At 44.1% G+C, this 16,343-nt stretch overlaps 1 protein-coding gene across 1 annotated transcript; it reads right to left on the reverse strand.

Annotated features, from left to right (window-relative positions):
- Positions 1–1,283: 1,283 nt before the first annotated feature.
- Positions 1,284–15,956, reverse strand: LOC114572752 (calmodulin). Its single transcript, XM_028604484.1, has 6 exons — positions 15,836–15,956; positions 10,247–10,277; positions 8,943–9,086; positions 3,560–3,666; positions 3,159–3,294; positions 1,284–2,403 (listed from the first exon to the last, which is right to left on the reverse strand). The coding sequence occupies exons 1-6, from the start codon at positions 15,836–15,838 to the stop codon at positions 2,375–2,377; spliced, it is 450 nt and encodes a 149-aa protein (XP_028460285.1). The 5' UTR covers positions 15,839–15,956; the 3' UTR covers positions 1,284–2,374.
- Between the last annotated feature and the right edge of the window lie 387 nt (positions 15,957–16,343).

Genomic DNA, 16,343 nt, shown 5'->3' on the forward strand with positions numbered 1-16,343 from the left:
ATCCAACAATAGTTTATTTTTTAAATTTTGAACTCATTGAGGCTCGAAATATGAGCTCTGCTTTTGTTTCTTCCAATAAAATTGTTAAGGTTTGAGCACCATGACTAGTTGAGGTAGCCCGAACAGCAGAGCTTCGGTCCCAGCTGTCAGTCAGCTTAACGGCAGTTCCTATTGGCTCGGCTGAGCTGCGGGGAGGGCTGTGGAAGGCGGAGGACATTAGTTTGCCTGGTTTTATTCAAAAACAAACACTATGGCTGTAATTAAGGGACAACAGACAAACGTCCCAGTTACTGGCAGCATTTAGGCAGGGTTTCCCCTCCTGCTTCTTGTTGCACACTTCTCCACTTCCCTTCAGCTGATTTGATTAATGCCAGGAAACTTCCCCAGTTGGTAAATGGTACCTAATTTAAGACCGATCTACAGAGATTATGAGTGTATGAGGAATGCAGAGAATGTTCCGTTTTTCCCCCTGAAAGCAGAACCACGCCCCGTCTCTGTGTAAAAAGAACAAGGTGTGTGTGTGTGTGTGTATGCCTATATTAAAAGAACAAGGTGTGTGTGTATGCCTATAATTAAGGGAAGTGCTCGCTTCATGCTGTAGGCGGGTGGAGAGCTGTCTCAGGCTATCTTTGCTCCTTTTCCAAACATGGTCAAATTACAGCCCAAAGATATTAAAACACTGCAGCTTTTACTCTTTTACTTCTAAAGACATTTAGGTAGTATGGTGTCGGAGGCATGGCAGAGACCTTCCTGTCCTGTCCTCTGTGTGCTGTTTAAAAGTGCACACGGCAGTAGCGTTGTGGCCTGGTTTGCCTTACTAGGACAAGCCAACATGGAGTCATCAGCAGAAGCAGGAGGGTTTATTCTAACTCCCACTTGCCTTTTAAAAAAAAAAAAAAAAAAAAAAAAAAACAAACATCCCAGTTACAGCATCCTCCTGTTGCCTAGCAACCAGCTGGGTCTTGAGAGAGAAGAGAGGCGTCATAGATGTGTATATACATACACATCTGAGCGCGAGAGCAAACACACTCTGCTGCCTCTCCCTCCTGTTTTCAGCTCACTCTCTCCACAACCTCACCGCCATGTAACGGCGCAACGTATTACACACGGCGAGTCCTGCCTCTGCTGAACATCACCCAATGACACCGCACACGGAGAGAACCATGCTTATAATCATTTATTGACCCATTTGTCTAGGCGGTGAAGAAAATACTCACTTGTTAAGCTGTCCTTACAGATCCATTTTCACAAATCAAGCATAATAAAAATGACATAAGACATGATAAAGTTCATGGTCTTTTATTTGAAAAAAAAATAAAATAAAATAAAGACTAGCATGTACAACTTGGAATGAATGTAAACTGAACTCAGATGTAGAGTTGCGAAGAACTGGTGTGCGGACACTCCTAACAGCATGCGCTGCGAACACAGTACACCCCTTACTTGTCTGAGTCAAGAAACAGAAGAAGAAAAAGTGAAGGCCAGTGATTCTCTCTTGCAAGAAAAGAGGACGGACACTCCATCTTAGCGAAAAAAAAAAATGAAAAAGAAAAGAAAAGTAGAAAGCTCACCGTAAGACTCTTTAAGTCCCCCCCTCCTTTAAAAAGGGCAGGACGCACAACTACTAAGATGGCCGTCCAAATAACATAACAAAAAACAAAAAGAACATGCCAAACATTTGAAAATGTATTTTTTTTTTGTACATCGTTTTTTTTTTTTTTTCTCTCTTTTTAATCTAGCATACAATTAAGTCCCATTCCACTTTAACGCTTGAGTTAGAACCTGGTATACTCTCTCATCTTAACAGTACAGGGCTCTTCTCCAAATACAAAAAAACTGTACCAAACCAACAAGAGGACAGCTTATAGTGGAATCAGCACGCTCTGGTAGCCCGGAGGGATGGGGGGGGCAGGGAGGTTAGTGCTCCGGTCTCAAGCTGCATGCATGAAGAACAGAAAACAGAGAGAGAAAGAAGAGATGGCCAGCCCAGACATTCACCACTAGTAAATGGAACTGGTAGGAGTTCGCAAAATGCTTTTGCCTTAAGTCTGAAGGTTGTAGTTACAGGGTGTGTTGTTATTATTATTTTTACTTGTTAAGTACGGATGCTAAACTGATCTCCGGGGGGAGGGGACAGGATCACTAACCATCATTTTCATGCAGTTATTTTTGTATAATTTTTGTATATTTTTCCTGTGTGGACAGAAGGATATTTCATTTCAACATTCAATTATTTTCTATACAGAAACAGTATGAATAAATGAACATTATTTTTTTTTTTCCAAGAGGTAAGTAAAATTTTTTTTTTTTTTTTTTTTTTTTTTTTTTTTTTTTTTTTTTCTTCTAAGAGGGGACAGGACGGGGCGGGCAAGCCTCACTTTGCAGTCATCATCTGTACAAACTCTGCAGAGAGACAAAGAGAGAGGACAGAAGACAATAAGGACATCAGCTTTAAGGCTTTGGCACAGCCAGTTGCCAGTTAAGAGCAGTCACCTGCTAAATCGTTTAATGCTTTATTCATGTTTTAATCAACTTCAACAGGTTCAGAACACACATCCTAATTAGTGTCCCCGTTCTAAAACGGCTTCCATGTTCATCTCATTAAACCCATTTGACTAGAAAAAGCTCTTGCTTTGTGCTTACAGTTGTGGATGGCGATATGCACGCGCACATATAAAATAGAAAATAAATAAAAGAAGACTGTCCTTGTCTGCTGAGTACATATTCTGTCTGTGGTACAATGGGAGTATAGAAGTGGCTTTTGGCCCGTTCATAACATATCAACAGCCTTCTAGAAAATGAGCGCAGTCTCTCGTGCCAGGGGAGCGACAGTAGGGGGAAGGGAGAGCAAGAAAGAAAGAGTGGAGAGGCTCACTGGCACACTGATGATAATTCAGGAGGATGGCTTTCTCCCATCTCTGTTTCAGCAGGCTCCATCTATAGCCCCTATCTAATAACTATTATTGTGTGTGGCTGGCTTGTCTTGCCGTCGCCCTCAGAGAAATACACAGCTTGGAAAATGAAGTGCTCTGGTCCCCCTTGTTTAATAAAAAGCTTAACACCGTGGCCTAGAAACTAAAGCTATTTGTGCTCAATGACATTTTAGTACGCGCTTCCTTTTTTTCCCTCTCTTTTTTTTACAAGCGTCTTCATCTTACCTTCGTAGTTGACCTGTCCGTCTCCGTCAATGTCTGCTTCTCTGATCATCTCGTCCACCTCCTCGTCCGTTAGCTTCTCTCCCAAGTTCGTCATGACGTGACGGAGCTCTGCAGCGCTGATGTAGCCATTTCCGTCCTGGAAACAATGCGACATGGGACCAAATGTGTGAAACAGAAAAATCCCACAGGCTCACTGGCGGGGGGGGGTAACAATTCCCACCAGATTGATAAATTAGGTGCAAGACAAAACCTCTTATTTACCACTAGCCTGGCATGTCTTAAGCTTTAGTTATCTCACCTGTGAGTCCTCATGCTTATTTAAAAAGAGCTAAAACTTTAGTTTGCCAAGCATAGAAACTGTTCTATAATTTCCTCATTAGACTCCTGAAGCCTTTATTTACCTTGTCGAATACCCGGAAAGCCTCACGGATCTCCTCCTCGCTGTCTGTGTCCTTCATTTTTCTGGCCATCATGGTCAGGAACTCTGGGAAGTCAATGGTTCCATTACCTGGAAATGGGCAAACAATGAGGCACATTTAATCAGCAAAAATTGCAATTACCTAAAAGCAAACTAAACATAATTTAACACCGCATTTAGCTGATGAAAAGCAACTGAAAATATTCAGAGAGGACGGGAGGACTTCATATTCTTTCAGTCCTCCAGTCCCCTTCTTTCCCCCTCCTGTGTAGGACACTAGCACGTACACTGGTTTTCCTATGGACCATAACTTCTGTCCAGAGGCGTACCCGTCAGTGACGGTGCAACTTGAGACATTAGTAATCACAGAGAGAGGAGCAGCGCTAAAAATCATTTTAGTAAACACCTTGCTTCCTGTGATAAATCCAGCTACCGCTGGCTCAGAGGAAGGGGGAGGGGGAGGGAGGGGTGTGTGTTTCCTTTTCTTCCTCAGAGAAGCCCTGGGAAGATGTTGCATATGCTCCCTTCCTCATGTCCACTTCTTTCCACCCTTAAATCCTTTTTTTGTCCCTCTTTCCCTTCAAAGTTGACGACACTGTGTTTTCTAGCGCTAATGACAGCTGCTGTATGCATGTACGTGTGAGTGCTGTCGGATCAATATCCATGTTACCCTTGTCAAGACAGGATTAGCAGGGGATCAGACCCTCTTGACGGAGGAAGGATCTGTGAGGAAGGATCTGTGAGGAACTCGGCGGCCCACCGACTGGGAACGGTTGGTTGGGGAATCTGGCGGTGGCGAGGCTTGCTTTTATGTGGACCTGGAGATGTTGGGAGTGTGGGGGCGGTGTATTATAATTAAAAACTGACAAAACTAAATGTCAGGGGATTGAAGAGGAGGTCAGGGACACCGAGGGCAAAGTACTCGAGAGGATTAGCCCTGGGGTGGGATGGATGGGGCAGAGGGATTGTACGCAGATTAACCAATGACAAAGCACGCCTCAGAGAGAGCGATAGAGAGAGAACGAGAATGAAGCGCGAGAATGGACGTGTGTGTGTGTGTGTGTGTCTGTGTGTGTGTGTAACGAAAAGGAATGCAGTAATGTGATGGGGCAGATGGTGATCTCATAGCTCGGGGTAACAATCTAAGGACCTGTTATCTAACACACAGAGGCAGCCAGCAGCACCGAGGGAACACATGCTGCCACTGGGGTTGGGGGGGGGTTGTCACAGTCTTCGAGAAGGGCAGGAGTGCAACTGGAAAATCATCATCTGAGGGGGACAATGACGAGAGCAGCAAGGCAGCCCTAGAGTGCTATCTGCTTAACTGCACCTCAAGCCAGCTGCTGCGGTGGAGGAGGGGAAGGATGGATGCAAGGAGGGATGAAGATACGGTGGATGGCAAGCGGGAAGAGATCGAAAATGGTGGGAGGGAAATAGAGAAAAAAAAAAAAAGAGAGGGAGGGAGGGAGTGGGCGGTAGATAGGGAGATGGAGATGAGGGAGCGGTGAAGAGGAGAGAATATAAGGAGTGAACCGAGTGGGAGATGGTGCGATTACACATAAGAGGTGCTGACGCAAACTATCGAAGGCTGAGGCTTCTCTGCGCACTTGTGTGTGTGTGTGTGTGTGTGTGTGTGTGTGTGTGTGTGTGTGTGTGTGTGTGTGTGTGTGTGTGTGTGTGTGTGTGTGTGTGTGTGGTCATCGTTTCTCCTGCATCATAAAGCCAACTTCCATCCCGGTGATAAGAATCAAAATGTAGAGTTGTGTAACGATGACGAGTGATGTGCTCTGACTAAAGCGAATATTTTTGTCATACAGTTATTTTAATCCATATTTAAATTGTTTGATCTTTCTCTTTAACATATTTGAGCTAAGCATGGAATATGGAAAGGCTCCTGTATCCTTTCAAGCACGTTTGGCTAGCTCGTTTCCCGATCCGTGTGGTTGTTAAGATTAACAGCGAGAATTCCGTTTGATACTGTAAACCCACACAGGTCATAAATTACGGTCTGGCTTTTACAATCAAATAGCCAAGAGACTATTTCTTTTAACAGCTCTCTGTCTGGCACAAGCCTTCCATCCTCCCTTCCATTCATTGGAATACTTTGCCACGGCCTCCTTGTTTGGTAAATAAAGCTGATTTTCAATGGGGCCAGCTGACATCCCATGGCTGCCGATTTGGGTACGGGATGTGCAAAGCGCAGAGAGGCCTTATGTAACCACTTTTATTTTCCATTACTAGCTTCATTGCTGTCTGACCTAGATTGCATCAGCCAAGGGAGGCAGAGGCAGAACAAGGAGTTAGTGATGGTGTGTGTGTGTGTGCACGCGCATATGTGTGTGTGTGTACGCTTGCTCTTGGGTGCAACTGAGGGGAGTGCCAAGCTGCGGTGCAATGGATTTCTCCTGATCAATGTGGTCCCATTTACAAAATCCTATAAGCTGACAGAGCTCCACTGGGGTGAGCTTCCACTGACAGCTAACAGCCTCGACTCTACCGCCCAAGGACGGTCAGCTTGGGAGCTACTAGCCAACTTCTCGGACTCCTCTCTCTATTTTTCTGTCTGTCTTTCATTCTCTCTTTAAAATCCACTCAGTGCTGCCTTGGAGAGACCCACTGCAGCGGAGGACGTGGTGAACCTCTGTTCATGGGGCGAATAAATCATGGCACTGTGTCTTTTGACACGTAGCCTGCTCTACTCACAAGCACTGAACGCACCTCCTGCGCATTCCCTATCCCTGACATTGTTGACTATGATGGAGCTGAACGCACAGTGACTAAACTGCTGACACAGAGAGAAACGTGTCATGTGAAAATCTGGCCAGACAGTTGGCTTGGACAGTTGGTTGGCAGTTGGTAGGAAAGGGAGGGAGGTGGGCAACAACACCACCGATGTGCATGGAGACGGGGCAGTAATGGATGTTCCATTTAATCCCTCAGAGGGTTTTATCATTGAAGTCAAACAACAAAACGGTAAAGTGGAATTATGGTTCTATTCCTCCAAAATGACTGAAATTAATGGATAGATCTCCCAAGGAATTGTACCTCCTAGTATTGAACTAAAATTGGAATTTTACTAAAAGTCATTTCACTGATTAAAAATGGGGATGTGAGCAGAAATGGGAACATAATGGCATCACCTTATTAACCTAAATATCAAAACACGATAGCCTTTGTAAAATGCGTACACAATTAACAATTTAACTGCTGATTATCCAGCTTTTGAATACATTTCCCCAGTAAATTGGGCCAGACGACTGCACTGAGTATATGTTGACATATTTCACTTGCCCGGATAGAAAACGAATAACAAAATCGATGTAAATCCCTGCTGTCTTTGTCATGCAAGACATTCTTCTTCTGTTTCGGATTTAGCGGAAATGATGACCGAGTTGTCTATTAGCACTGTGTATGAGGTCCAATCTCAAGATTTAACAAGTGTAATAAGAAGTCTATAGTGTGAAACACACTAATATTAACTGTTTTGTAGAATACAGATGAAGCCACCTCGAATTTCCTGTGTCTCCGTGCTGGGACCCAGGCAGATCCGTAACCGATCCCAGCTGGGGCCGTGTTCTGGCCTTGGCCGGAAAAATCACACATTTTTTGGTCAATACTGAAATCATGTCATTGTCTTTTGGAAAGATGTTGCAATTACTGAATTAACAAATCAACAGCAAGAACACCTTGAACTTTGAAAATTCCCTTGGTACTTTTCCCGTCTTTCCCCCATTCAAAGCACAAGACAAAAGAAGAGTTTACTTGCTAAATAATGTGCTCGATTACTCTGCTTTTGTGACCGTTGGGAGCCAAAATCGTAATTGCGATTCAAATTTGGATTAATTGCACAGCCCTATCTGGTTTCATACTGAATTTACAATTAACACAAAATTCCTCTATTTACGTTTTATTATTACAATGTTTTAAACAACATGCAAGCTACGTGGTTTCAGCGATAGCGGCGTCCTTAGCAACGATACACCAGTGGGTGTCCCGGGTGATAGTCGGCTCCGAGACACCGTGACGACACTATGACGTGTTAGGGATTCCCTTTCTTGCAAGTTCCCTCCTCTTGTGCTACTTGGCTGAATACTTTATTTTTTTTCTTCACTTGTTTTTGCAATGTTTGTGAGCCTACTGTGCCATATCGAGTTTACTGACCCCAAACACATTGGCATTACAGTGCAGGCTACCTTCCTGTCCAAACTTGCTGTAATAGGCCACACTGCACCCCTCTGAGCCGCTGTTTTATGTCACTGTTGCTTCATGTTGTTGCATGTTTTTGAAAAAATGTTCAGCGGTTTAAGGGAGAGAGATATTGAACACACATTTTTGAATCCCTCTTCACGGCACAGCAACATACAAACAGGTTGTCCAGCTTGTCTCTCTAGCCTATTCAAACGTGTAGCAGCTGATTGAAATGTGACTAATGATAGGTGATCAGCTCGAATTAGAGGCAGATGGATTATGGATGCTACTTTCATATTGGAGGCCTATTATTACTGCGGAATTTTGCTTTTTATTTTTTTTTTTTTTTTTTTGCATACAGCATCTGAGTGAATGTTTTGTTTCGCACCTATGGACCATCCTATTCACGTTTCCCAGTCTCGCTACACAAAATAAGGACAATAAAAGGGCACTCTTTATACTTTATTACACAGTGTAGACTGATACACAATATGAGATATTGTCAGACAGAGTTAGTTGTTGTTGTTATTGTGAACTCAAGTCATTAAGGTGAAATTTGGGAGACCTATTCAGATCCTGTAAAAGTAGCAATACTACAGTGTAGAAATACTCTAACAAGTAAGCCTAAGAGTCCTGCATTAACAACACATTGTGCTTACGTTAAAGTACAAGGTATCAGCCTGTCGTAACCTTTAATAATAAAACCAAATATGATGAGATGAGATTATTGATAGAAAATACAAATAAAACAGACACAGTGTTGATGGAAAAAGACCAACAAATACAGTACGTGTAGGAGGGAAGAAGTGGGAGAAAAATGAGGGAACAAACGATTGTTGCTTTTTTTTTTAAAGCTTTTCCATGGGTCAGTCACTTGACCTAAATTAAAATACATAAAACAAATATAATTAAAAGACTAAATTACAATAAGCAAATAGACAAACGCATTCCAGTGGCTGAAGGTTGGCTAAGGATTAGGAGAAACGAGGCCAAAAGACCTTCAGGTGGGAGGGGAAATTCTAGGGGGCTTCGTCTGTAAGGCTACTGCGGATTCTAAACCTCTTCAAACTTTCGCCATTTCGCCTTTTTTGAACGGGGATCGCACTTATGATCGTCACATCAGTAATGAGTAACTCACAGCTGTTAATATCACAGGTAAGTCAAGGATGTGTACTGACCGTCAGCATCCACCTCGTTGATCATGTCCTGGAGCTCGGCCTCTGTGGGGTTCTGGCCCAGCGACCTCATGACGGTGCCGAGCTCTTTGGTGGTGATGGTGCCGTCACCGTCCTTGTCAAATAAGGAGAAAGCCTCCTTGAACTCTGTAAGGGGGGGGGAGGTAAGAGTGAGAGGTTAGGTTACCGTTGCTATGCAGCTAACAGAAATGGGTCATGTTAGGGCGCTGCAGTCAGGTCCAAAAAGGTTAATTGATCCCTTTGTGACTAAAGGGGCTTTGTTAACTACGGTCCTGCTCGTCTGTAAATTGGCCCACATGAGAGGGGACAGAAGGAAAGTTAATGTGCCGAGCTCTGAAACCACACAGGGATCTTATCTCATACTGGGAGGGGAGGAGTAGTGGAAGCTGGAAAGAAAGCAGACCGGTTTTACTCTACGAACGTCTCAATGTCTGCACCAGCGTGTACGAGCAGGCTTCTAAACTACGGACCATAACATCCCATCCAGGGAGGTGCGGGCAATAGTGTGCGTTAGCCTTGGAGCCTTAGCACAAGCTAAGTAGCCACAGAGGGGGTTTGACTGAGAAGAGACCGTTTTAGTACAAAGGTCACATCATTTATTTATCAAGAATATCAAGGTGCCTCAGTGATCGAAACTAATCGTGAGTTTGGTCTGGAAAACTGTCTATTCACTGTTGCTTCGCTGGTTTTCCTCCTGACTCATGACATGCTGTAAATGCTCCCCCCCTCCTTTATTTCCTGTTCATTTTAGTTTAGTTGTTTCACAGAAAATAAAAAACTAATTACATTGAAGAAATACAAAAATACATGTGAGGCGGTGGTAGAAACGGCTTATATAAAATCCACAAACAAAGTACATAGACTAATGTAGACGTACAAAATCAAAAATACAGTGTTAGTGTGCATAAAATTCATAAAAATGAAATACAAATAAATACATTTAGAGTAACAGAAATAATTGCCACGTTTACAGTAAAAACAACAGTTCACTAAGAGTTATCTTTTTGCCAAAATCGCATACATTTTGACAAGCTAATGCTCTACCAAGGGAGGGCGGCTGCCAAATCCTTTGACGTTTGTTTTTCATTTTATGCTCTCCATATGTGACGTGGAAGCAACCACAACAGCTTATGGGATAAATCGCCTTGCTCATGTGACGGAGGACGTTTAAAAAGGGTAACAGAGTGGAAGTGGTTCACCAGTAGCCAGTAAATATGTGAAGGAAGGACTTTGCTATGAGGGGGGAGCAAAGGAGAAAGAAAACAAAAAAATCTCTCTGTTCATACCTGCAATCTGCTCCTCTGTTAGTTGGTCAGCCTGTGGTTGGGGAAAAAAAAGAAGGAGCGGGGTTACAAACAATGAAGTCTCTCAACAAGGCAACTATTCCAAATCCCAAACGGTTGCGTCATTGCATTCCTCATTGTCCCCACCCACAAACCACCACACAGCTCAACACTGGCCCCAGTGTTCAGGGGTCTGTTGGCCCCAGTTCTAGGCCATCACCAGAGGCCTCAGCTGGAATCTGCTCTCAGGACTGCCAAGATTTAACAATTAGAATAGCCAAAATTAACTACTAGCCCCATTAGTTAGCAGCCAGTGCCCTGGGGATGGGAGCATTAAGCAGTTGGAAGACTTGTTTCCATTATTTGTAACTTAAGATTTCCTTTACATTTCTTTTTTTTGTAAATGGCCTTTTCTTCTGTAAGCAGAATCATACCATGGTAAATTAATTGAGTCTCTGCAACAGTTTAATGCCAATTGGAGTTATAAAACTGTTATACTAAACCGTAATACTTGGCTCACACTGACTGCAGATACTTTATCAAGATGTCTTTTTAAAAGGTTGTGTTTGTTTCAAAGACTACCACGTAGAGAGCTCTACAAAAAAAAAAAAAAAAAAAGGCACTGCACAAAATTAAATTCCCGGCTGAAGAGGGATTGACTCACACCATGGTCAAAAGGTGGTCTACGCCATGGCGCTCCACGCGAGAGAGACTGCTCGGCAACGAGACGCTGTGGTAAAACAGACGAAGGGCTGTCTCCAGAGCAGGAGAGAATGCTTAGACCAGGTTGGTTCAGGACATATCAGCACGGGAGTGTTTTCCATGGTCATACCAACAGGAAGAAGAAAAAAAGGCCTGCTGGGTTGGTGCAGATTGGTCCCCCTCCTGGTCTGTTCCCTGTGCTAGCGGAGGCTCTGTGAAGGCCGATAGTGACTCACACATGTTTTAAAATGGTTTGCAGGCGAGCATCCAACGCCAGGCCTTTTTACATAGACAATTCAAGCATCTTTGTGAAGGAGCTACTGTTTCCAAACAAATACCCTCAGCAGTAAAGTGTGAATACAAAGCTTGAGGCGCAAATAACTCCCACGGCTACCTCCCATCGCTGCTTCATATAAAAAAAAAAAAATAAGACGTGTCTTTAATTATTATTGTTAACAGACCACACTGACATCATTGTGCTTGGCAGCAAGGAAGGACACACACACACACACACACACACACACACACACACACACACACACACACACACACACACACACACACACACACACACACACACACACACACACACACACACACACACACACACACACACACACACACACACACACACACACACACACACACACACACACCTTAATGGCATTCTTCCTCAACACCCAATATTTCGGTGTGTTTATGTGTACGTACAAGCAATCTACCTGTGGATACTGCCGAGCAAACCCTCCAATAACAAAGTAATCCTTAAATCTCACGGCTGTGGAAATCGGAGACTTGTAAAGTCAACGTTTGGAGGTGAGGTGTATTTAGTTTTGTAAATCAAGCCAGTGAAGTGAATCAGTGGGTATCGACTAGATTGGGTTGGCCTTGATAAGATTTAGCAGAAGATAACGCACTGCGAGCTGACCTTTAACTTGTCAGAAACAGAAAGGCCTCTCCCTGTGGCTTGAGTAGCAGCAGCCACGGGACGGGACGGATCGATCCAGCCGGCGAGGGGGTTTCACAGAGAACGTCAGCAGCGCTCATACAATTAGCTGACATTATTCAACGCTACTCTTCTCCCTCCCTGCACCCTCTTCCTGTCTCCATTTCCATCTCTGAGAGTCGGAAATGTCAAGAGACAAAACAGCTCTGCCGATGCCGACGTGCCACCCAGCTTGACCGATATTCTCTTTTTTCGCCCGTGTATTTCTTCCTCCGTCCCTCCCATCTCGTTTTCTTCTCTTTCTCTGCTGATAAGTTTTGCTTCCTATCTTCCCTTAGTCACCCTCTTTGTCATGCTGTGTTGCTCCTGCTGTCTCTCTTTCTGTCCCCTGCTGTCTCTCTAAGTGGACTGGGTGTGGGGCTTGGTGACTCAGTGCTATGGATCCTCCCCTGGCTTAGGCCCAAGCTGCTGGGGCCTCATGGTGCTGCTGCACCACCAGGCCTACTACCGGCCCATCCCTTCCTTTTTTTTTTTTTTTTCTCCCTTTGTCCTCCTTCTTTCCCTGGCACTTGGACTTTCGCCAATGCCAACTCCTCCTCCTCCTCCTCCTCCAGACCTTTCCCCTCCATGTGTCCCTTTGCTCTCTCTATATGTAACATACTGTTAAGAGGAAACTCCCTGTGATTCACCCTCCACAGACTCCTATGGGCAGGGTTTGTTCACTGCCAGGCTTCCAGTCTTACAACAGTTCACTGGCATGAGTGGGTCAACCACTCCCACTGTTGCCCGGGCAGCCGGCCACAGCAATGCGCTCCAAACAGGACTGTGGGGTGGGAGGCAGGAGGCAGTTCACAGGGCCAGTGAGGAATACCTTGTGCTCTCAGTTGATGTCATATTACCCATGTACAAACATACTGCATCGCAGAGCTGCAAAGATGAATCGATTAGTTGTCACTTCTCAAATTTATCGCCAACTATTTTGATAATCAATTAAAATCGGGGGTTTTTTAAGACAAAAAGTCAAAATTCTTTGAGTCCAGCTTCTTGAATGTGAATATGTTCTAGTTTCTTCTCTCTTCTGTGACAGAAAACTGAATATCTTTGAGTTGTGGACAAAACGAGACATTTGAGGATGTAATCTTGGGCTTTTGGGAAACACTGATCCACATTTTTCTGACATGTTAGAGACCGAACAACTAATCGATTAATCAAAAAAAAAAAAAAAAAAAAAAAAAAATCAACAGATTAATTGACTTTGAAACTTATCTTTAGTTGCAGCCCTACTGCATCGTTCACTGTTCACACTAGGTTTAATTTGACAGGGGATGCAAAATGGTGCAAGGGAACGGCAACGATTATCTTCTTAATTGCTGAGCTGTCACTGTGAGGCGCCCAAACAATTCCTCAAGTAGCGTCTCTACATTCACTAAGTGAAAGACGCACAAGCAGCTGTCACTCGGACAGATTGGTGTGACACACACACACACACACACACACACACACACACACACACACACACACACACACACACACACACACACACACACACACACACACACACACACACACACACACACACACACACACACACACACACACACACACACACACTTCCATTCATCCTTACACAAGCACAAACACAAAGAGTCAGTGCGGGTCGCACACTGCTTTTCTATAGCAGCACTGAGGTCCACAGAGAGCTGAACGCCTCTTCTCTTTCATGCTGGACAAAAGACAGTGAGGCCTCGGGCCGGGCTGTGTCTGGAGGGGAGGAGGGAGAGAAAGGGTGGGGTGTAAACAACACCAGCATCCCCACACACCCTGTGGACAAGGCTGGTCCACCATATGGCCTGGTGGTGGTGGTAGGTGGCAGAGTACTCCTCCGGACCACAGAGAGCACTTTATCGCTCCTAGACACTGGGAACATGGAACATGGCTAGGTGTTGCCGTCAAGCATATCAATTATTCATTGCAGCAGATCGGATGTCCTTCCAGTTACTAAACATGCATCAGCAAACAAGAGCGTAACAGGAATAGGATAGGGCCATAGTATGGTCCGACTACTTATTCGATACTTCCACCTCAATGGGGGAGGCTGTTTCCACTTCAATGGCCGTATTGATGCAGACAAGAGGCTTACGCCTGTGGATTAAACTTTTCAGAGATGAGGATACGCGGGCTAACGCTGTAACAATTCCCCTTCACACTCCAATTACTGCTCCGCGTCGCAATGTGAAACTGTATCGCAGCTTGCTACCATACATGGGATATTTGATTACAGCAGAGGAGGGCGGGGGGGGGGGGAAGGGAGAGGTCTACAGCTTCTTGACTCCCTCGGGCCTTTAATGATCTATCAGGCATGATAATCAATGGATTAGTTTGAAGGCCTATTTTCCACATCCAGATCACTTCCACTTGGTAACTTCTCCTTATGTGACGTAGCCAGTGAAGGGGCTCTGTTTCATTAGCTGGTCGCAGATGTCAGTGTGTGTGTGTGTGTGTGTGTGTGTGCACACACACACACACACACACACACACACACACACACACACACACACACACACACACACTTGTGTCTGTGTGTGTGTTAAGAAAGTGTGTCTCCAACATCTGTAATGTACATGTTAATATATTTTGCAAGTCACTGAGGCCTACTGAAACACGGTTTCACAGAATGCAAGTTGCTACAGAATAATACATAACATTAAAAAAATATATATATATATATATATATATATATATATATATATATATATATATATATATATATATATATATACATATATACATATACATATATATAAAAGCTGTAGGGTAGCATGATGGTCCTGTAATGTTCATATTTCACAATAGTTGGAATTATGTTGGTTTGGAAAAATCCGACTAAACTTCACAGCTGTTGATGTTTTGTGGTGGCCAGTGTCAGAAAGAGCTCATTTGCACTACCACGTTTGCATAACATCGAAAATTTGCAAAGAGGCAACCAAATCAGCCGACATAACACAAATAGATAACATGGCCTAAGATAAACCCTCAGAGCCTGCAATAAGGCGGAACCGCTTCTCATATCGGTTTTTTTAGTAGCCTTTATGGGCCCGGCGATACAATATAGCTATAACCTTTTAATTACAGAATATGGTCCGTTTCCGTTGCGGAACACTGACGAGATACAATAGTGCCATTCCCCACCATGGAGCGGCACGGCACGGCTCGGCTCGAGTGAAGATGGTGCAACATACAAAAAGGGAAGCCAAACGCAGCAAGGAGCGTCATTCGCAGGTTGACCGTGTTCAAACCGTGGGAACAGCGGAAACCGAGACTAAAACATGGCTATCTCTTGATACACGATGCCTCTGATGGATACATGTCAGCGTATGGCTCACCTATGTCTCTAATAACGGTAGGCTTCCCAACACGCCTGAGCTCCTAAGGCGGATTGTAAAATGCACCCTAATGCATTTATGGCTGCAGAATTATGCCGTAATGACCCAGAATAGCTTTCTAGTTATTCCGATACCACTAAATCTAGTCCAAGAATTAATTCGAGCTGCACCATGCAGCCGTGAACCAGCTACTTGGCCCGATATAGCCGAATACCCGATAACGCTGTGTGAATTGCGCAGTTATGAGGAAATACGGTCCCATTTTGAAGGTGAAGAGCATTTCATGAATAAATCCGCCACGACAAAAAGAGACATATGCCATAATAAGGCTTCATATTATCCCATGCACTAGCTGGAACACATAAAATGCGGTTTGCGGGCGTTTTCCGTATGTAAGTTAGCTTATACGCGGAATCAATGGCTGTAAGTTGGTAAATAACGTTAGCTTGCAGGGACGAAAAAACAATAAGATAGCTACACCGGGTTAACACTTGTAGTAAGCAGGCTTTCCTAAAATTAAAACGCGTTTTCCCACTACAGAGAATGAATGACAATACATACCATGTCGGATAGGTTGTGTGCTCGTTGGTCTGTGGAGGCAGACTAGGAGTGTGGTCGTTCCTTAGATGGAGTTCCACTGGCGGGTTAGGAGTGTGTATATTGGCCGTGGCCAGAGTGGGGATTGCCTGTGTATCCCTCCGCCACACTAAAACTGATCACTCACTTCCTTATTTCAATTCAGGGTTGCTGCAGCGGCGCAGGCCTCCAGCAGAAGACATGCCAATCACCGGGGCTGAAACGCCTGCAGTGCATGGAGTGCATCCTTAAACTCATATTAAACTATATAACTGGGGATGCAGTGGATATTTAGTTAATTATTGATAAACCCATATGTGTAGGAGGATGTTTTTAAGATGTGCCTACACATGGGGATCAAACAACCAACAGTTACTAAACTGTTGATCTCTATCACAGGAAACAATGCCAGTCTTAAGTAATAAGGTTCACTCGGATATTTGCTCTATATCACCAACAGAAAGCCATAGGCTATATCCCACACTTTTTGTAA

This window comes from Perca flavescens, chromosome 18, assembly GCF_004354835.1.
Source record: "Perca flavescens isolate YP-PL-M2 chromosome 18, PFLA_1.0, whole genome shotgun sequence".
Classification (NCBI taxonomy): domain Eukaryota; kingdom Metazoa; phylum Chordata; class Actinopteri; order Perciformes; family Percidae; genus Perca; species Perca flavescens.

Excerpts from the sequence above, each read along its gene's own strand:
- LOC114572752 (XM_028604484.1), bottom strand. Across the intron at positions 9,087-10,246 it reads AACAGAGGAGCAGATTGCAG|AGTTCAAGGAGGCTTTCTCC; the intron begins GTATGAACAGAG and ends CCCCCCTTACAG. Across the intron at positions 3,667-8,942 it reads CAACGAGGTGGATGCTGACG|GTAATGGAACCATTGACTTC; the intron begins GTCAGTACACAT and ends GCCCATTTCCAG.